The sequence below is a fragment of the Amphiprion ocellaris genome, chromosome 4, assembly GCF_022539595.1.
Source record: "Amphiprion ocellaris isolate individual 3 ecotype Okinawa chromosome 4, ASM2253959v1, whole genome shotgun sequence".
Taxonomy (NCBI): Eukaryota; Metazoa; Chordata; class Actinopteri; family Pomacentridae; genus Amphiprion; species Amphiprion ocellaris.
Genome location: NC_072769.1, coordinates 9,035,468 through 9,057,282, shown reverse-complemented (window position 1 = coordinate 9,057,282; position 21,815 = coordinate 9,035,468). Strand labels below are relative to the sequence as shown.

General features: G+C 38.0%; 2 protein-coding genes across 4 annotated transcripts; both read left to right on the top strand.

Moving 5' to 3' along the window:
• The first annotated feature begins 1,352 nt into the window (after nucleotides 1-1,352).
• Nucleotides 1,353-13,704, top strand: clta (clathrin, light chain A). 3 transcript variants are annotated; one of them, XM_023279913.3, is made up of 7 exons: nucleotides 1,353-1,619; nucleotides 2,345-2,373; nucleotides 6,351-6,468; nucleotides 6,741-6,852; nucleotides 8,680-8,733; nucleotides 10,961-10,996; nucleotides 12,467-13,704. In XM_023279913.3, exons 1-7 carry the CDS (start codon nucleotides 1,442-1,444, stop codon nucleotides 12,636-12,638), a joined length of 699 nt encoding a protein of 232 aa, XP_023135681.1. In that variant the 5' UTR covers nucleotides 1,353-1,441; the 3' UTR covers nucleotides 12,639-13,704. The 3 variants fall into 3 exon arrangements, with proteins under 3 accessions (XP_023135681.1, XP_023135682.1, XP_023135683.1); XM_023279914.3 differs by lacking the exon at nucleotides 10,961-10,996; XM_023279915.3 differs by lacking the exons at nucleotides 8,680-8,733; nucleotides 10,961-10,996 and having other exon boundaries at nucleotides 1,357-1,619.
• Nucleotides 13,705-15,907: 2,203 nt separating this feature from the next.
• On the top strand, nucleotides 15,908-21,811 carry nansa (N-acetylneuraminic acid synthase a). Its single transcript, XM_023279907.3, has 6 exons — nucleotides 15,908-16,152; nucleotides 17,209-17,424; nucleotides 17,498-17,597; nucleotides 19,064-19,218; nucleotides 20,327-20,593; nucleotides 20,757-21,811. The coding sequence occupies exons 1-6, from the start codon at nucleotides 16,021-16,023 to the stop codon at nucleotides 20,964-20,966; spliced, it is 1,080 nt and encodes a 359-aa protein (XP_023135675.1). The 5' UTR covers nucleotides 15,908-16,020; the 3' UTR covers nucleotides 20,967-21,811.
• The last annotated feature ends 4 nt before the right edge of the window (nucleotides 21,812-21,815 follow it).

Below are 21,815 nucleotides of genomic sequence, written 5' to 3'. Positions count from 1 at the left end.
GTTTGCCTGGGTGACTGATTCTTGTAATGATTTGGATTACAACAGTAATAGAACGGGGATCTTTACTGTATACCACCACAATTAGTGGCCTGAAACACATTAAGAAGGCAAGAAATTCCATACGTTAATTCTTGTCAAGGCACACTTATTAATTGAAAACCCTTTAAGGTGACAGCCTTCTAAAGTTTAAGATATTAGCTACAAATGCAGTATAGGAAACATAGTTTTGTTAACTAAACACTTTTGGTTTACTACATAATTTGGTTCTAAATAAAGAAAGCTCCTTGAATAGGTAGTGGAAATTTAAACAGACTAAAATAACCAACTGTTACTGTCCATGATATCTCCGCTTTCTGTTGTCTGAATCTTTCACTGTAGACTCTAAGTTTCAAAGTTGGAATATTACTAACTCAGTCCATTCAAAACTCTGTATTGTAAAATCCACTCACCATGAAGCGTTTCCAGTCTGTGAAATCATGGTGTAGCTTTAAAATACCGTAGCAATGAATTACCCATCAAATCACATGTCCACTGAGACACTCTTTTATTGCTACCATGTTTTAAAACCAGGTTGTCACCTGAGTCCTCTAAACCGTCAGAGCTGTTAATAATTAACCACTGTGACATTATAGGCTTGGACTGGGAGCAACTGTTGCCATGGTGGCAAAGAAAAAGCAAGAAACCCAGCTGACAGAAGGCATGTACAACAATGAGGAAAAGTGGTAGAATGTTCTATGATCTGATGAGACCAAAATCAAGCGTTGTTGCGACCAGACTAATGCAATGTTTTGTGTGTGTGAAGCAACATTCCCACCTCGATTTTCCTTTATATTATTTTGTTTTATATTTTATGTTTAGAAAGGCCTGCTAGTTAGCGGGGAAAATAGACACAATGAAGAAACGAGAATAAAATTGGAATTTAAAGGGGAAAGTATCAACTTTTAATACCTACAGTCTATAATTTGAATTTTTGGATTTGCACGAGAACCAAAATCTCTGCATGATCTGTAGTTATATTATGCATATGTATGGATATTTATAATATCATCAATGCATTTTTTTCTATTTTTACTTATGTAAAGAAAGAAAACAAAGGCCTGACGACAAAAATACATAAAGGTGCAGCAGACAAATCTTGCCTAGTACTCAAGACTGCGGATTTTTCCCCCCTTTCAGCTCTGACAGCCGCACGTAGCAGGTCATGGGACCCGTATGCAAGCATTCAAAGATTTGATTGGTCCATTTTTGAGACAGCTGTTGTGTGATTGGCTAACAGTACTGTCAGTCGTGCATTCTGTATTGTGATTGGCTATTTTTCTGTTTCCGCTTCGCCAGCTTTAACTGTTTTTTTTTCCCCTTTCGTCCTTCTTCCCGTTGAGCCGCTCGGTTTCGTTGAACTGCTACACCTGCTCGCCGTTTCTCGTCTTTATCCTCCCACAACATGGATGATTTTGACATGCTGAATGCGCCCGCCGCTGGAAACGGCGTGGGCTCGGAAGAGGACCCCGCTGCCGCTTTTTTGGCCCAGCAGGAGAGCGAAATAGCGGGCATTGAAAACGACGAAGGCTTCAGCATCCTGGACAGCGGAGAGGTCCCCTCGTCGCTGGGAGACTCCAACGGTGTGTGACTACTGTGACCAAGCGAAGAAACTTAACGTTGTAGTCCCTGTCTAGTTATCTTCTGTGTTGGGGGGCTTGTTTATGACTACAAACGATAGCTGTTCGGGTAACACTAACGGTAATTTGGTCCTAAATTGAGGCTGAAGTTGGTGCGCTTTTAGCTAGCTTGCTAGCGTAAGCTGAGCTAGCAGATTAGCCAAGTGGGTTTAGTTAGCGTTAACGTCAACCTTTGTGAGCGTATTCTAATATTCACAAAGGAGCACGTTAAAGGAAAACTCGGATAATTTTAATGCTTAAAATGTCACGATCTTAGCTTTTGCTTTGTCTCTGAAATGAATGAAGCCTACTGATAACACCAGTTCTTCCGCTCTCGGTCGAGTCATTCATTTCGTCCCATTGACTACAGTGCTGTAATATGCAGGTAGCTGCAGCTGTTTCTGCCAGCTAACCTTACAGCCACAATAGGAAACTGATAGAGCTCAGTAACCTTTGACCAAGACTGCCTCATTTCCTTGAAGCTGTAGCGTTGCTGTGGTTTAGCAACTCTTGTTTTATAGAAATGCTGACATGTCATATTACGAAACATGAGTGCGTGTGAAAATATCAAAGAGCTAAGGTCTGGGCAAAGAGTTTTATTTGTTTTCTTCTAAGATGTTTTTGATCGTGTTTGTGGTTTTAGTCGTCTGCTTGACTTCTAACAATTCTTTTAACTGTATCTTTTTCAGATGGCACCGTCAATGGAGAACTTCATGGGGTAATACTACCTTTACATTGTTTTGGCTCCTAGTGCTTTTGCTCTTGAATTATCAGCTTTCTTCAGGCCTGTTGTTTGTTTGTCTTTGTGAAAAGGGATCGTGTACCAATGCTTTTGATCTCAGAGTCTCCAACTGTAACTGTCTGTTTTTGTCTTTGCTGATGTTGCACCCATGAAATGAACGGCCAGACTCAGGTTCATCTTCGTTTTGGGCAACTTTTATTAACAACCCTCGGTTCAGTAACTTCAAGCATTTCTTTTGTTTTTCTGCTACTACAACACACTGTCGGGGCTTGCCTTCCCACAAGTCATTGCGTGTCTCTTTCTTAAAGGTACAGGACTATGTAATAACACTGCAGGTACACATTCACAATCAATGTTATTGTACATATCAGCATTAAATGTTTTTTTTTAACCTTTGCAAACAATTATGAATTATGTTTTTAACTTGTCTTGAATCATGAATTATATCTTAATACCATGTGTTTTTAACTTTTTAGCAGGTGTATTTAAATTTTAATTAGAGGATAATTCCAAGGCGCAACACCCTCCCCCACTAAAAAAAATAAAATGTTGCCAAAACATTTTGTAAGTTTATATGAACAAACATGCAAAAGTGCTTGTGTCTTATCCTTATCTTCTAACATTGAACATTCTAGTCAATCAAACATTTCTTTCTTTCCAAAAATACCTACACACCAGTGACTACAAATGCATGAATACAGGACAAATTGTTCACAACTTGCATTCCCGTTGCTATGTATAGACTTAAATCATTGGTACATTGGTAGGCCTCCCAAAGTCCATTAAGTCACATATGGCTGTATCTACCATTCCACTTAGCTTAATGTCTTTGACATTATATCATGCTTGATATGTAGTACTCCCATTCACAGACTACTTTTGTGTTATCTAGAATCACACACTTCTTTCTGTAAATATACTAAACCAAAACTCATACGTGTAGTATTTTCTCTTAAGTCACAAGAAATATTTCTGAAAAATGACTTATTTGTTTGATAGCACTTATAACACAATTGAATAATTAACTCTTTAGTTTAACTTTCTTTAAACAAAAAAACAGCTTAATCAAAACCATACTTCTATTTCTTAAATGAAGTAACACTAGGTTTTCCTGTCATTGTTTGTGTAGTTTTGCTTTGGTTTAAGTCAAACTTGCAACTTGGGTTGTCAAGTTCTGTATTACCTCACAAATAACCTTGTTATTCTCCTCAAGTTTCTCCACAATAGGATTTGCTTTGGGTGTTTGGTTTTTATTTTTCTTTGAAGCAACATTTTCACTTTTGTCATCATCATCTTGCACTGAAGCTACTTTGACGGTCTTTTGCTTGGTGAAGGATGAAAGCTTGTTCCTTCTTTCCAGTTCAACGCTGTAGGCGGTGCTCATCTTCTCCAGTAGCACCTCGTCCTCGACAGAAGCATCCTGTAAATAAGGCTTGACATCCACTCTTACAGCATCATCTTGTAAACCAGTCAGAATAGTTTGCAGAAACTGTGTTTGCACAAGCTCAGGATTGTATTTCAGTCCTACTTTGGCTCTTTCTGATGCAAACAACACTTTTTGTCTGAGATCCATGGCACGTATAAGAAACTGAACAGGTGTTTCTTTAGGCTCTTGTACTGCTCGAGTTAAGGCATGATAGAGTTCTGTTGAATCTTTCTCTATAAAATGTGTCCTAAGCACTTGCCTTAAAGAGTTTAAAGTTAGCTCTGTTCTGCTTTCTAAATAACTCTTTAGTTTGACATCAGGTGCAATGGCTTGGATCACTGCCTCAACTATTTCTCCTTCATCATAATCTTTTTTTAGTCCACGTTCAATTTGTCTTTCAAGGCATGTGAAGTTTAACTTGTCCTTTTGTCCAACTTCTCCTATTTGTCCAATAATTCGAAAATCTTTTCTGTATACTGGATGCATACTTGGCTGTTCTCTCAGTTGTAATGACTCTCTTTGTGACGTTATGCTGTTATTTGACCTTTGTGGTGATAAACCTGCAGTACCGCTTTGATCCGGTAGAGGCATCACAGGTTGATCCTGTTGTTCCACTTGCTCCGGCGTGGCAGCAACACTCACGTTTTCAACAGTGGCTGGTGTTTGCAGAATATTAATAAAGTCATTTGTAGCCAAAAGAATGGATAAACCACTGTCCTCCAATGTTGTAACATCACTACTTTCCAGATGAATGAGTATATGCCTTCTCATTAATCGACATGATAGCTTTGTTTCATCACTCAGCTCTAGCTTAAGCTCTTCACTTAGCTTATTCAACTCAGCCAGTGGTAAAGTTAAAAGCTTCTTTTCAATGTCGTCGAAAAGCGTTTCCCACTCACTGTCCATGTTGTTTAGTCTTTAGGTTGTTCACAGATAAGACAGGGTTAGTCCGTTGCTTTTATTTTGCATCCAAGTCCTCGTTGATACACACCAGGCTGGCTGTAGTTGGTCATCATGGCGGACTGGAAAAGCCGTCTTCTCTCTCTGCTTCGCGGGTGAAGAAAAAACAGTCTTCTCCGGCAAAACTTGGCAGAAAAACTTACTTGAACCGGGCGGAAACACCAAAATTTATGTTGCACCCATGAAATGAACGGCCAGACTCAGGTTCATCTTCGTTTTGGGCAACTTTTATTAACAACCCTCGGTTCAGTAACTTCAAGCATTTCTTTTGTTTTTCTGCTACTACAACACACTGTCGGGGCTTGCCTTCCCACAAGTCATTGCGTGTCTCTTTCTTAAAGGTACAGGACTATGTAATAACACTGCAGGTACACATTCACAATCAATGTTATTGTACATATCAGCATTAAATGTTTTTTTTTAACCTTTGCAAACAATTATGAATTATGTTTTTAACTTGTCTTGAATCATGAATTATATCTTAATACCATGTGTTTTTAACTTTTTAGCAGGTGTATTTAAATTTTAATTAGAGGATAATTCCAAGGCGCAACACCGACTGCACAGAAGATTATCTGGTCACAAATGTTATTGTTTCAGTTTGCGACCAAGCCATGATGCTAACGTGACATGATTACTTTTCATGGTGTCCCAGATTAAACTGAAAACCCACATATTGCCCTTAAGTGAAGAAAATTCCAGTGCTGTATTAAAATGCAGTTTCTGTCTTTGTAGTTTTGCCATCTTCTATATCACTCATGTAAGCATTAATTGGACACACTAGAGTAATTGCTGATAACTACCAGCAGGTCTAGAAACAACATCATTTTGTTGTAGACAAGCTTACCATTACAGAAAATCATTTTGTTAAAAGGTAAAATTTAATTTTTGTGCACCCTAAATGTCAGTACTAAACCTTCAATGCGCCGAAAAACTACAGTATTCCAGACTTGATTGAGGAACTCGGTGTTTAAAGCTTTAAAATCTGTCTGATTGCCTGACTCCTTGTGTTTTCTGGCATGTTGGATTTCATGCTGGTGAAGTTGTCACGTTCCCAGATGTCCCAGATAATTACTGCTTTAGTTGTAATAAACTACAATTATCCTTCAAGTGAATTAAATGGGATACTGAGATTTGCTCGGAATCTTGTTGGCATTTTATACAGACATTCTGCAACGTTCTCATGGTAATAAGTGTAAGAAATATACGTGTTTAAATGCCAATGTGGAACATATTGTTTTCTTTTAGCCCTGAAGTTTGAGTATTTGGACATTCAAATCACTTCAGCTTCCTTTTCCTGTGCTGTCATTGCAACATGTCTTCTTTTTGCACTGTCAGGACTTCTTTCTGGCACACAGAGATGCTCATTCTTACAAACAGATATACTGTGTGCATATTTTAGCAGATATATATAGCAGATTTCAGTTGATGGTTTAAAAGATCAATTGTTAAAAAATCAAGATCAAAGACTGGATGTTTCTTTGCCATTTCTCATTAAATGTCATTGATAAAATGCCCTTTGTGAGGATCAAAGTTAACTCTGCCTATTGACTCCATTGTTTTTCAGGAAAGCAACGGTCCATCAGATGCCTATGCAGCAATTTCCAATGCAGACCGACTGCAGGCTGAACCTGAAAGTCTACGCAAGTGGAGAGAAGAACAAAGGGAGAGACTGGAATTGCTAGGTAAGCACACAGTAGAAATCTTTTTGTAAGGAATCTGGACAGAGTAATAGTGCCAAGTGAAGATAAAGATGTATGCCAAATACTGGAGATTCCAATGAAACGGGTCTATTTTCATGCCCCATGCAGTAAGCCATAGTTCTTTGTCTCCTAATCCCTGATTTTCAGTTTCTCCTTGCCCGTCATTCCAATCACTGTTGTTTGCTCCTGTATTTATTCTTCTGTCTGTCTTCTCACTTGTTTATCATTCCTGTTTTTTTGTTATCTCCATGCAGATGCCAACTCTCGTACGCAGGAATCGGAGTGGAAAGAGAAGGCCAAAGTGGAGCTGGAGGAGTGGCATGCCAGGCAGAATGAGCAGCTGGAGAAAACCAAAACCAATAACAGGTACTGGCTTCTTGGAGCAATTGAACCAGGAAAGAAGATTAATGGAAGTGAGGGACGCCTGATATTTCCATAAAAACGGCATATCTAAAGTTAGTTACCGGACTAAGCAAACCGAGAGGGCTTGCAGCAACACACAACTTTGGAAAATATGTATGTTGGCTGTCTAAAAGGAATAGAAGTCTGCCCACTTTAATTTTGATGTGCAAGAAATTAGTGTTCTGGTCTCTCTATCTGTTGTTCCCACAAACTCCCCAGTTATCATTTCACTTGTTACCATAATCGTAATGTAAAAGCAAGCAACCACAGATAAGAACATAACAATGTTGTGACACACACACACAAATACTCTTTTCTGGTAGCACTTCTTTAAACTTATGTTCAACTGCCCTGGGACGACCCAACCCTTTATGATCTGTTGCAATCCAGTACAGCGGTCCAGAAACGTATACATCTGTGTCATGGTGTGTGTTTCTTCATATATGTACACTCTCTGTTGTAACAGTTCCCAACACACAACAGTCTTTACTAACTTTCTACCTGTTAAGTTTAAACTGCTTTAGATCTCTATTTAAGGTTCTATGTAACTAAAGTTATCTAATTCAGCGAGAGCATTCTTTACAGTTCATCTGAATTTAGTTACAGACATTAAAAGCAACCATGATATTGTGCCTCTACTATTATCTTGCAATGATGCCACATCTGTTTTCATGAATTGGTGGAGGTGGAGGACTAGGAATAGTGTAGCTACAGTTCTCACGTGACATTAAGTGAATACGGAGAGTGAGAGACAATCCACAGAGCCGACTTAGAATTACTGTGTGCCAAAGTAAAGCAACATTTTTAAAGTGACTGAAATAATATTCAGAAATAAATTTAAAACGTTTGAAATCAAGAATCTTAAAATGAAAATAATTCAGTTATTTGATTAATGACATTAATTGTGCTATGAGTGTGTATCTTGACTGGTTTATAATATTAACACTCCATAAGACTGACATTTTGCGTTATTAACAGTCACGACTTTATGAAAAAGTACTAAAAATTGCATGGTAACTCATTTTACAAATAGAAATCAGCAGCATTTCAGTCTCAGTTTCTCCTGCACTGTAATACATCCCTGCTGCCTTATTAATAATAAACTACCAGCAGCCATGACTCCCTACTCACCTGGCAGCACTGTGTGTGTGTCATCGGAAAACTGTTTCTGCTCTACAAGCTTATCACATAAAGGGTTTTATTCTCATAAAAATAGACTAGCTACATAAGTCCTCTTACAAATGTGAGGGCGTGGAACAAAACCTGCGTAGAGCTGGGGCTCTACCTAACAGTTGTTTCAATATTATTTTTTTTTTTTCTTTTCAGAGCTAACAGATTAATCACTGCATTTATAAGGAAAATATAAAGACTGTAAGCTATAAGGAGAGGCTTCTGTGCACATTGAATCAGTATATTAGAACTGTGTGTATTGTCAGCAAATTGGAAGTGAACATACATCTACTGCAGGTACAATATATTGGATAGTGATGACTCAATTGTTTGACTATTAAGTTTCAAAGGTGGATTATTCTCTCACTTATGTAATTTATTTATTTTTCACCATTGCCAAATTATTAAAGATTTCAGCGGATGGATCGAATCAGCTTATTTTCTGATACCCACTGACAGAGCATTTCGAAGTCTGTCCACAAACCTTTCATTCTATGTCTGAGCTTATTATTGTGTGGTAACCTATAATGCTTGTGTTTCCATCTTCTTCTCCCTTTTACCGCTTTCTCTCTTCTCTCCTGCCTTCTTGCTGCTCTGTCGTTGGGGCGGATGCTTGTCCAGGGTGCTGGATGAAGACTTCTACAAGCAGCCCTTCTCTGAGCTCATTGGTTATGTGTATGTTGCTCCAACTAACATCCTCCTTTTTATTTTCCTTTCCTTTTGTATTCTCCATTCTCATCAGTCACCAACATCATATTCATCCCATTAATTAGGTCTAGTTAGCTCTCTCCGTGTTGCCATGATTTATTTCCATTTTGAATTGTTCATTTTTAACTGCCTGTATTTATAATTCTTACCCTTCCCATCTAGCTTGTAGTTGTTGTTTTTTTCAGAAACAAACTGCAGAAAAATATTAATCCCATATGTCTGCATGTCATTTGTGAGCGGATGCTTGTCAGAATATTACAGTACAGAGATCAACTGCATGCGATCACAGACACACTGCCGAGCTCCTCAGTCACATCCATAGAAATCAAATGAGTTGATTCACAAATGTTCCTGTGTTGATTTTGCATTCGTTGATCACTTCTGTCCTTTTTCCCTTCCATCCATTTCAGCAAAACATTTCGCAAAATACATTTCATAAGTTTCCAATCAGTAACACTTGCTTACATTAATTGTATAAACTTTAACAAAGTGTTTTTTCATCTAATGCCTTTATGAATGTTGTTTTCTCTAGAATTAATCTACATGTTGTTCAGGAGTAGGATGCTTTTAGATTTGTTTGAAGCAATTGTGTTTACAATTTGGACTTGTGTGTGCATGAGTATCCTCTAAACTTTTCTTTATATCTCGACAGAGTTGATAAAGTAAGATATAATTTTACTGCACAATGTGCAGAGTAAATCCGAAGCTGAAGTTGATACCTATGAGGTCAATCTCTGGTCATAATAGGCTACAGCAAACTCATTATTAATTTTAATCATTAATGACCTCTTGAGAAATAGTTTTCAACAAATTTGTGTCAATGAGTCTGGTTGTTGAATTCGTCTGTAATTTATTTCCGGATAGCATAAAATAGTCCAGAATTTGGTTTTCCTGAAAGTGCAGACTATAGATTTAAGTTCCAACACACAATCGCACCCATCATCGTCTTCATACTATTGTTGGTGCTGCAATTACATGTACAGCAAGATTTTATTGCTGACACCTCTGGTCATGTCATGGATACACAACTGCTTCAAACTCAGCTGTGTTCATGCTTTATTAGAATGTTAGCTGCTCTATAGCTACTGCTGTCCTATAGGATGATGTGCTAATGTGCCCAGCTAGCTATCCAATAGCTTGAGCTGTGCAGCCTTTGGTTTTGCAATAAGATTACTTGGGAATATCCATTAGACTGCATTGTGGTGTGCACATTTTGTTTCTGTTCATTCTTCAGCTTTGATTGTGAGTGTAAAAGGGAAAAAAATCAGATCAGTGTGAATCCTGTACTTGGTTGTAGAAAAAATACAAAGGAAGGCGTTATGACCCAGTTATAGACAGTAGTTTATCATGTTTGATGAGAATTCTTAGCTGCTCTTTCACTGAATTGATCAGTAAGCTTTTCTTTAGCGATTGGCATTTACATATTATTGAATTTGTTACTCAGTATCAATGTACACATGGTCATGTTTTTTATGCACCCAAGGTGTTGTTTAGGAAAAGAGGTATTTTAGTATTTCACTACTCAATTTTAAATTGTGCAGACCTCAATGCAGCTCATCCAGCATATGGTGAGCCTGTATTTGACATTGACCCAACACCACAGAATGAATTTTACAGCCTCAGCATTGTTGGTGCAGAATGACGCTGAATCATGCCACTTCCTCCTCCCTTATCCAGTAGGTGTGATTCTGTGACAAGAACTCTTAAGAACTTGCTTATAAATACTCATATAAGTTCCACTTCCCACACAAAATTGAGAATTAACAAGTGTGAAAACAGAATGAACCGTTGTTAATGCCTATAATATAGCCACATTTTATCCAAATATAGTGAATATTATGTAGATATTTTGTGGTTTTGTACATTTTATAAATTGGCCTATTACTGAGAAGATAGTAGTTTCATTTTAAGCTACGTATTTAGGAAATACCCAACCTCAGATCTTAACACTGTTAAGTAAAGCATGAGACTATATATGCAGTGATTTATCCACTTACCAAACCAAAGGCTGCACACTAACCATTTTGTAGGAAAAAACAATGAAAAGTTGTTGCTTTTGCATGCTGGCTTTCAACATCTGCATTTGGCTCATTTTTGTTGTCTTTAATTTCACTCCCCTCGCTCTCTATCTCTCTTCTAAATTCTGACTTGTGAAACTGTTTCTCCCTGTTTTCTTTTCCTATGCACCTTAAAGCACACACATTAACCATCCTTGCTACCGCCTAGACCAGTTAAGTAAAAATATAAAACCCCAGAACCTCCAAATACTTTATATTTTTGACAGGGGATAGATGCAGTTCTGTGTATGTGTGTGTGTTCATTATGCGTTGCACAGATTCCCAGTTTAATAGTCCATCAGTTAGCCTTGATAGAAGTTTGGTACGATGTCCCTACTTTGATGTTGTGGTCCTTCTAGTCCCTTGTGTATTTGTAGTTGGTTGTGACAGTGAATGTTCATTAGCTTCTCATCCCCCATTTTGCTTTGTGTACAGTGTTGTAGTTAGTAGCTCAGTTTGTGCCTGCAGGTGGGGTGGGGACTAGAAACAATCCTTGTAAATAGAGATAAAGTATGGCAGTGGAGTTGTTACTGTGTTTGTGGGTGGGGTGGGATGAGAGCTTACATCTGTGTAGCCATAATCTGTGGCTTACATCTCAAAATGTCCTGTGATAGTGGCACAGTTTTTACTTTTGTTTTTTTTTTTTTTTTTTACTTTTGTGTTTTAATTTCATGTTTGTGGTAAGTCTTTTAGTGTAAATGTAACTTTTTTTTGTTATGTAGATGGTTCAAAATACCACCACCTTTGTCAAGAGGATATTTATTTATCTGTTCCACACTTATGACAAATGAAATGGAAGTAAACGCATTCTTTGCCTCAACTCCAAATAGCCTGCTTTTCTGCTGCAGCAAAATGCATGGCTAAGGCCCAGTAGTGCTGCCAGTTCTTTTGGGCTTGGTTAAAAAAAGAAGAATTACTTGCCGTGATTGTTCCTTTTTTAATCAAGGACAAGTATACAGATGAGCTTATTATCCCTATACTTGGTTCTTGTTTAGGAAAGAGAACATTATAAATATGCAACCCCACTGGGCAAGTTGAAGTTTATGGGTGTGGGTGAACTCCCTTCCCCCAGTTCTGTACAGAACTGCATTTTTAACCAATCAAAAATGCTTATCAGACCTTATAGTTGTTATATTTTTTTATTTAGCTTGAGTTTTTGTTAGTGTTGTGTGTGTATCTCCCGTTACTGTTGTGGACAGTCTAAAAAAAGAGGTGACTGTATTGTAATGTGTAAGCAGAGTTGGGGGCATGCCGCAGGTAATGAACCTGTTAAAGCTTGTTTCTCTTTGTGGGTGTAAAGACAGACAGATGGATGTTTCTGTGTGGTGATTAGATTGTCCTGCCCTGAGGTGGACTCTGCTGAACTAACAACCCAGCCAGATACAATGGAAAGGCTCAGATCTTGGTGTTGGACTGAAATTTTAACTTAAGTATAGTCTAAGCAACAAATAAGTTCAGTATACCATAGTCAAAGCTGTTAAGTCTAAGCTCAACAAAACTTGAGTCAAAACTGGTGTGTATTGGTGGTCAGCAGAGGATTTTCTCAGGGTTGCACGTTTATCTGTGTATTTTTCCTTTTCCCCCCACTGACTGTTCTCTTTCCATGTCCTTCCATGTCCTTTCCTCCTCTCCGTTGCATGCAGGGCGGCTGAGGAAGCCATGATTTCAGACCTGGATGAGAACAACCCCGGCACCGAGTGGGAGCGGGTGGCTCGGCTCTGCGACTTCAACCCCAAGTCCAGCAAGCAGGCCAAAGATGTGTCCCGCATGCGCTCCGTCCTCATCTCCCTCAAGCAGTCCCCGCTAGTTCGCTAGACATGCAAGGCTGTTCAGGGCATCATTCCATATCATCCCTTTTCCACCACACACCAACCAACCCCAACTACCGATGTCCCACCATTTGTCTTCAGACGACAAGGGCTCACAACCCTTCATATCCACATTTTTATGCCATGCACAGCCCTGTTTTTTTCCCCACAGTGGAAGGATATAACCAGTGATCCCACCCCAATCTGTCTCCTCCTGGCAGGGCTTTAGAGATTATCCTTGATCTACCTGCTCACCATTTTCAAGGTTTTTACCGGTGTACACCTCTTTCACAGACCAATTCAGATCTTAGAACATATTGCCTTTGCTGTTAAACAAATTGAGATTAAAGCCAGTTAGATCCATACGAGGTCTCATGGTCTATGGTCTTGTGTAACACTGATGTAAGGGTGGTGAGTCGGGACACTAAAATGGAAGGGTTGATGTTTGTTTGGACCTACAGCTACACTACAACCTGCTTCACACGGCCCCCAAACAATATCATTCCCATGATGCTGTGCTGTAACTCTTAACCTGTCAATCTTAGGAATCCTTCTTTGACTGTTGAGGGTTGATATTAAGTGGTTTTATTCATCTCTTGCCCTTCAACGCATTGCCTCATGTTTTCCCATCCTTACGAAAAAAAAATATCTTCAGAATTTTTCTTTGTTGTTTTTTTTTTAAGGACCAAACTCTAAGACAAACTCCAAATTCAGTGTGTGTACTTTGAACTGTGTGTGTAGAGCCTGCTTGTGGCATATTGTGTTGAATTTTCCAATCTATGCATTTTGTTTTGAAAAGCCTCTTCCCTCTCCAGTCAGGAATTGAACGAAGTCCAGTCATTACAATACATGTGACCTGTTTGTATGTGTGTTTCAACCTCAACAGTGTGTATGTACTCTATGCGTGTACCTATGTACATATACAGAAGGCAATATATATACAGTATATAAAACATTTGTCACTGAAATTAGACATTTGCGGTTTTAAAGAGAACTAGATCCTAGTCAGCTGTTGCTTGACCATGTGTGTTCATTGTCCATTTGATTTCAATATCAGTAAAAAGTAAATGGAAGTTGTTGTCCTGTCATCCTTCAACTGGATTTTTAATGAAAGTCTTTGGGACTGTGATGCTTGGAGATCCTGGAAAGATGAGTTAAACAGGGATGTTAAGGAGCCTTTAAATCAGTTTCTGTCCCAAATGAGGCACGATAAGTGGACACAGTTCTGATAATAATGCCTAAAATTATCAAGTTATCCTGTAGAATCATTGACATCATCACAGTCTTCCTCCTATTTTTGATGCCGCTTAACCTAATATCTGGCTTGTTAGTGTGCAATCTGCATGACTAGATTCAGTTCAAGAATTACTATAAACAAAAGCTGCACTAATCCATATCTAATAAATAGTGGAACAAATCCCTGTGTAATCTGAAAGGTGCTCAATTAAATGAAAGACAAATTTAGCTAATAGGCTGCTAGATTATGAAGATTGAATTCTTCTTTGGAGTTGATGGAGACCAGAATCAGCAAGATTAGTCATCAAATGGGCAGATATGTTGATCCGAATGTTTCTTCTTGTCTGCTTAATGTGTGAAAAGGCAACTGTTTTCTGACATATTTACTATATATCCACAATGCAGCAGTAAATTCAAGCTTCAGCACCGTATCTCAAAATCTCATCTTTGTGACACTTACTCTTTTTTTTGATGTGAGGATGTGTTGGTGTTCACTTTGTTAAGCAATCTTATACTGGCTTAACACTCCTCTGTTTCCCCCTATTTTTCTTAGTTTTCTTTCATATATCTCTCTTGCAGGTATGTAAACTAGTGTGCCATATTCATAGACAGCAGGTCTAATTACTTTGTTAACTTTATTGCACATCCTGCCTCATTGCAAAAATCTGTTTGGAAAAGGAGGAACAACCAAACCCAATCTGAGATGTAAAAAAAAAAAAAAAGAGGAAGAAATTTGACTACATGTTAACGAAAAATTGATAGCCTTTTTGAACTCCTTACTTTCCTTTAGAAAAAAAACTGTGGAAGGCTCAGCATTGATGTTGTCTATTCAGTGATCATTACATAATTATAATAAGCGCTATTTTGAACATGCAATCTGCCATGATTTGTGTTTTAAACTCTTTAATAAATCTAAACTCATTTTTTAATTTTGGTTTTCTTGTCAAGAAACATTATAGTCAGTACCTCACAGTCTATTTGCTACTTTCTGAATGTAGTTTTCCATCAGACCTCAGCTTTTGAGGGAGCAGCTACAAGTTCTAACAATCCTGACTGTTTCTTCTCAATTATTCATTTATTCAAATAAGCACTATGTACATCTGAACATATGTAAAGCATGTAGGTAACCAATTTACTTACAAGAGAAAAGCAGGATCATATCCATTTTATTTCATCAAACAGAAGATTCTTTATAAACAGTTCACTAATGTCATCTCCATCAGTGTTCTTTTTTAGTACTGGGCAACCCTAACTTCCATTAAACCGATCTTTTAGATCTTAATGTTACCCAACAAGTCTGAACTTCATTGTCTAGAAGACAAAACTTTACCACACTTAATTTGGCAATAATTGAGATGATGTGATACAAACATTTTACCTGTATCTTCATACTCTGTCTGCATTGAACCATTAAACTACAGCTTTATTTGCATTTTATTTTTAGATACTCTCCAAATATCACTTGTTTTGTGTTAACAGTACCCTAAATTGTCTAGTGCATGCACTATAAATAAGTATGTAAAATCTGAAACAAACAATATGTTAAAAAAAACTGAAAACAGTCAAAATATTGGCAATTATATTTTTAAAAAACAGAGTAAAACTAATTTTACAGTCATGCATTGCAAAAGAACAAATTACTATTTTTCTATGATTATACTAGTTACTGTTTGTAATTTAGTAAAACAGGCAAAATCTGTGAGTTAACATATACAAATGATTTTCTATTTTCAATCCTAATATACACAATTTTCTATAAAAAGAAGACAAATATCTGAAAAAAGATGATTTTATTTTAACAGTAAAAAATAGTGTAACTTTATGTTCAAACATTGTAAAACAATGAATTTCTATTTGTAAAATACAAATTTCCATTTTTTCTGAGTTTAAAATTATTTAAAATGAAATGAAATGAAGGTTATATTTTGTGCATTTTGTATTTTAAGTTTAGACGTTAATGTGACGTCTCAGGAAAACGTCACATGAAAAAGAGGAACTCCGGCTGCGACGTTGAACTACATCCTGAATGTGCAGCATTTAAAACGCTCCGGTCGTCTCCTCCACTCATGACTCACCGCTGTCCGCTGCCTCCACTTCTCCGCTAGATTCTTACTTTCTCAGGTCGCGTTTTCTTTCCATCTCTGTCTTCAAAAATGCCTCTAAAGTTTGAGCTGTGTCCGGGCCGAATGATCGGCGGCAACAATCCGTGTTTCATCATAGCTGAGATCGGACAGAACCACCAGGGAGACATTGAGATTGCCAAGAAAATGATCAAAATGGCAAAGGTAATAGAAATCACACGTACGAGCTCACTTTAAATGTTTTCCAACTTGTTTTATCTTCGCTAGCTTTTAAAAAGACCACACATGTATACACACGAAAGACATGATTTGTGCTTTCCGAACTCCATTTAAAAAATGATCAATTTTAGATGTTGCTCGGCACACCTTCCTGTTCGGGTCTGAGTCTGTCATAAAGTAGTGTCTGATTTACTTCCTTGAATGTTTGTATTCAGTTTAAATATCTTGTAATACTAATGTCAATTAAGGAACAGTTAAGGAACCTTTATTAAAACGGGGCTGAGCCATGTTGCAGAACGTTAAATTAGGAGATTTCTGAATGAAATCTGGCTTGTCTATTCATAATGGTCATTCAAGGCTATTATATTTGTGTTAAAATGTGCCTCGTGACTATTTTCATTTATTCACTTCAGTCTTTCATAGAGCAAACAAATGCACAAATCTGTTATCCATTATTCTGAAATAATCCCCCTTTCCTCTAATATGTGATAACTGTTTCTATGTCTATTAAACCTGCTATATTATGAGGTAATTTGCATCATACATGATAATTAGTCTGCAACCATCTAAGGCAGGGTTTCCTTTAGCTGAGGGTTACGCTGGTGCCTCTGTGGTTTATTTTCTGCTGGGGTTTTGTGCAGCTGTCAGTGGGATAATAATACTTGCACATACACCTAACAGAAAACAAAATCGCAGGAAACAGCTCAGATCTTGTCAGAGGTGTGGCTCCTCCAGAATTGTATTTTTCAAGGATCTAATTCATAGAAAAATTCTGTTACATTCAATGTTATTTGGTGTCAGCTGCAAGGAAATGAATACACAGTTCAGAGTGATTAAAATTCCCAGAGGAATCCATTGAACTGCACTATTTAAACCCAAATTTCTATGTTATATATAAAACGTTTCCGCCTGTAGGTAGTAAGAAATTCCTTTCCTGGAACATTCCTATTCAGTTGCAGTTATACGTCAAGTCATCATGCAGGGCATTCATACACACATGCAGCATTCTTCTATTATATTTTCTTATATCCGCCTTCACAGGACTGTGGTGCAGATTGTGCCAAATTCCAGAAGAGTGAATTGGAGTACAAATTCAACAAGCGAGCCTTGGAGCGTCCTTACACCTCCAAACACTCCTGGGGAAAAACTTATGGTGAACACAAGCGCCACCTGGAGTTCAGCCATGAGCAGTACAGAGAGCTGCAGAAGTATGCGGAGGAGGTGGGGATCTTCTTCACCGCTTCAGGGATGGATGAGGTAAGACAGACCTTTCTTCAGTTTTTTCCCATGTTGGTGACGTCAAACGTTAACTTTATTCCCTTGTCCATAGATGGCAGTGGAGTTTCTGCATGAGCTCAATGTTCCTTTTTTCAAAGTGGGCTCTGGAGACACCAACAACTTCCCTTACCTGGAGAAAACTGCCAAGAAAGGTGAGCCAACGTAACTGGCAAATGGCCAAAGTATGAGACTGAATCATTAGTTGTATTTCATGTTAAGTAGTGAGTCATTGTTCATGAGTTACAATTAAATCAGTCAACTGTGGAGAACAGTTTGTAAATTGTTTGTAAATTGCAAAAACACCCAAAAATAACAGCAAATATCTTTAAAAATACAGTACAGCAGTGTCATTTTAAGATCACACCATGTAAAAGAACTAATTCCTGTTTGTTTTAATTACAGTCAACATGTATTATATATTCTTTTCATACCTTTTTTCTATGGCTTTGCTCTTTATTTTCTGTAGTTCAACAAAACTGGAGAAAACTGTAAAATAACAGTTAAAAATTATTAATTTTCCTTCAAGTACTGAAATAAAATAATAGCATAATTTTGCGGTTAAATGTGAAGGACTGAATTAGTTGTAAAACAATACAGTTTTTTGATGTAGACTTTATGTACAATTTTAGCCTGCTTTTATTACAGTCGACATATAAATGAATACTTTCTTACTGCGATTATACTAATTATTATTGACACTTCTTTGCGTGATTGGATTTCAAGGAGATTGAGGTAACTATGTTGAGAACCAAAGAAAGAACACAAAGACAGAATATTCTACTTTCAGTGATTTCACACATAATTTAAGTTCCTACTATATAAAGGAGAGCACTTCCTCCTTAATAATCTGAAATATTCATTGAAGTATCTTAAATACAGCGTACATGATTTCAACATCATTATCAACATCAGCTTAACTGCTGTTTTTAAGTTTCATCCAGTCTGCTCTGTTTTGTTATTATTACAAGATTTCTGCAGGGCATTAAAAAGCATTAATAGCCATTTAATTGATTTTCCGAAAATTAAGGCCTTAAATGGCATTAAAAATCATTAAATTTGATTCTCAGTGGCATTAAAAATTCTTTCTGCAGTTTTCAAGAAAAATGTTTGATAATAGTAATATAATAATGTATAATTATAGACTGTGATTCGTCATACATGTGCGTCTGCATAAATATGCCAAAGCATTGCGATAATTATTCCGGTCGGTCGTGTACCGGCAGGCTGGACCAGGTGGAGGAGAGCTGGGAAATGGGGAAATGCAAATTCCAGCAAAAACGGGCTTGAAAACGTGGAATTCAGAGAATGACTACAGCTCGTTGGTGGTCAGGGGTGGTTTCCGGATTCAGAAATAGTGAAATATGGGGACAGTTTTTATATAAAAATCGTCTTTTACAAAAAAACAAACCCGTGCAATTTGTTGAGTTCACGGTCATGGCATTAAAATTTTTGCAGTGTAGCATTAAAATGACATTAGAAAGCATTAAATCTGACTGGCTGATTTCTGCAGAAACCCTGTATTAACTACCGACACTGTTGGAGGACTGTTGTGGTTTTTTGTTTACTGCCAGTGTTAGACCTAATGCTAATGAGATTGTCGCCTTCTCGCCTGTGTCAGGGCGTCCCATGGTGGTGTCCAGCGGGATGCAGTCCATGGAGACCATGCGTCGCGTCTACAAGACGGTGAAGCAGCACAACGAGAACTTTGCCATCCTACAGTGCACCAGCGCCTATCCTCTGGAGGCCGAAGATGTCAACCTCAGAGTGATCACGGTGAGCACGACACAATATTGTTCTTCTATAAAAGTAACACAAACGCTCTGCGTTAAAAATATGCTTAGGGGTGGGTTGTTTTTGGTATCAATGAAAAATGATCCAGGAGGTCCAGTTTGAGTTCCAGACCTCTGAGTTTTAAGGTTTATCAGATGCTGTTTCAAATGCTGAAATATTTTCTGTCTGTTTTAGATCTAGACTAGAAAGGAGACCTGAGCATCACCAGATATGACAATCTGATAAAATAGGTTTTCAGATACACTTTTAGACTCTGATGAAAAACCGTGTAATATAAGAATTTGTGTACCTTATTTTTGTTTTGAATTTCTGTTGAAATGAGCTACTCTCATAGTGATATGATGCAATATAAAACATTTCTATATTAATACAGTTTTTTGACACTTTTAAAATACTACATTTTAATAGCATGTCCCCAGCGTCTACTTAACCCTAATCCTATTGGCTGACCACAGAGTTGGACAGACGCTATATTCTGTGATTCAGATTTTTCATGGCTTTGTCAATTAATTTGTTCCTAATGACTTCATAGTAGTGTTTTCTGGTTTAATAAGCACTTTTTTAAAAAAAAGTGCCATTGCATTGGATTTGTTGGGGATCGCAGCCCAAGTTACACATCTTCTCCTCTGCAGATTTAATTGACTGAACTATTTATAGAGTTCATGTTTGTGGTGGGTCCTAAACTTAAATATCACTCACTATTAGGGGAATGGAGGCATTCTGTCGGTCATTCTGAAGAAAAAAGACACAGATTTCCTCATGTGCTCCGTTGACAACCATAAATGCTACTCTTTCTAGGATAAGATGATATTTACAGTTAGAAATACAATATAAAATTTCATAATAAATTGAAGGGTGGTAAATAAACTTTTAAATACTAATGTGGATTGTTAGAGTAAAAGGTGACAATTTGTATTTAAGAAAAGTATCTAGCTTTGTTTAACACATTAACTGAGAGAAACTTTTTGAACATTCTACTATGGTGTTTGCTTCTTACAGTAGTTTGTTCTTACAGGTGGCCGTAGCTGCTTTGCAAGTAAGTGAATGTCTTACAACCATAATGTTTATGTCACCCACTTGTTGACTGCAGGAGTACCAGAAGGAGTTTCCAGATATTCCCATTGGGTATTCTGGCCACGAATCTGGAATCAGCATTTCGGTGGGGGCTGTAGCTTTGGGGGCGAAGGTCGTCGAGCGTCACGTAACTTTGGACAAGACGTGGAAAGGAAGCGACCACGAAGCCTCTCTGGTGCCGTCTGAGCTGGCCGAGCTGGTTCGTTCCATCCGACTGGTGGAGAGGGCGCTGGGCAGTGGCATCAAGAAGATGTTACCCTGTGAGAAGCCGTGCCATGACAAAGTGAGTTAGCGTTTCTCTACCAGACATGTTCACAAAAAAGCCCAAACGGTTGGTTCAATAGTCCGTTTTTATTGATGAGCAAAACTGAAACATCTGAGCTGTTTCAACTTTGTGCTACCAGAACAATAATAACGTCTCTCCCCTTTTGCTCTTTTTCCTCCAGCTGGGAAAGTCGGTGGTGGCCAAGGTGAAGATCCCCAAAGGAACAGTCCTGACTGTGAGCATGCTGGCGGTGAAGGTGGCCGAGCCGATGGGCGTCGCCGCTGAGGACATCTTCCAGCTGGTCGGTAAAACCGTGACAGAAGATGTGGAGGAGGACGAGAGCGTCACACCTGAAGTGGTGGAGAGTTACGGCAAGAAGGCGAAGTGCTGAGAGTGGAGGAGAGGTTTGAAACTGGTAAACAAAGGCACTTAATTTGAGGAGACATTTAATTGATTCCTGTGGGGATAATTTAGGAAGAACTCAAGATGACACACTGAGGAGGGTCGAGATAATTTTGCCTGGTACAGCAGAGATTTCTGATATTTAAGCCACAGATCATCAGTAATTTGTTATGGAATTCAGCAGTCCTTTTGAGCATGATAGCTTAAATGTTAGTGGTAGCTCATTCTCGCTCTTAGTTCTTGTTAGCCAAAACATTTTTACATTCTCTAAGAGCTGCCTTAACATAAAATGCAAACTTTCTGGCAAACCGGCCTGTTGACAAGTCCAGATGTTCAGTAGTACTTTCAGCTCTGTGGTCAGAATCAGTGCAGTGATGACAGATGTTACTGTGGCCTGAACATTCCTTACAGTACGATTTCAACCTGCAGAGAAGAGATTAAATGAATACTGAATACATTTAGGTGAAGCTGCTGTTGTTCGTCTCATCACACAGTAGAGCCTGTTTGTCCAGCAGTTCACCTAAAGTAGTACCAGAAAGGGCTTGTATTCGTACGACTTCTTTGAGTGAAGCCAAACACATGCAGTCAAATCAAACCTTGTCAGATTCAACTCTAAGAGCGAATCTGCATCAGATTTACTAAACTCTATGAATGCCTTATTTTTGTGGACACGGCCTAATCTTTTTTGATCAACTCCTCCCGTCTTAGTTCTGCAACCAACAACATCCTCTAATCGTGACTTCTACCTGAAGGACGTTAGTTTACTTGTGTAAATGTTTATATCTGTTCAGATCTGTGATGAAGCCTCCAAATAAAATTCTGCTCAAATGTTAATGTT

Excerpts from the sequence above, each read along its gene's own strand:
- nansa (XM_023279907.3), top strand. The coding sequence starts at position 16,021 with ATGCCTCTAAAGTTTGAGCTGTGTCCGGGCCGAATGATCGGCGGCAAC. Across the intron at positions 17,598-19,063 it reads GGAGAAAACTGCCAAGAAAG|GGCGTCCCATGGTGGTGTCC; the intron begins GTGAGCCAACGT and ends CGCCTGTGTCAG. Across the intron at positions 19,219-20,326 it reads TCAACCTCAGAGTGATCACG|GAGTACCAGAAGGAGTTTCC; the intron begins GTGAGCACGACA and ends TGTTGACTGCAG.
- clta (XM_023279913.3), top strand. The coding sequence starts at position 1,442 with ATGGATGATTTTGACATGCTGAATGCGCCCGCCGCTGGAAACGGCGTG. Across the intron at positions 6,469-6,740 it reads GGAGAGACTGGAATTGCTAG|ATGCCAACTCTCGTACGCAG; the intron begins GTAAGCACACAG and ends ATCTCCATGCAG. Across the intron at positions 6,853-8,679 it reads AAAACCAAAACCAATAACAG|GGTGCTGGATGAAGACTTCT; the intron begins GTACTGGCTTCT and ends ATGCTTGTCCAG.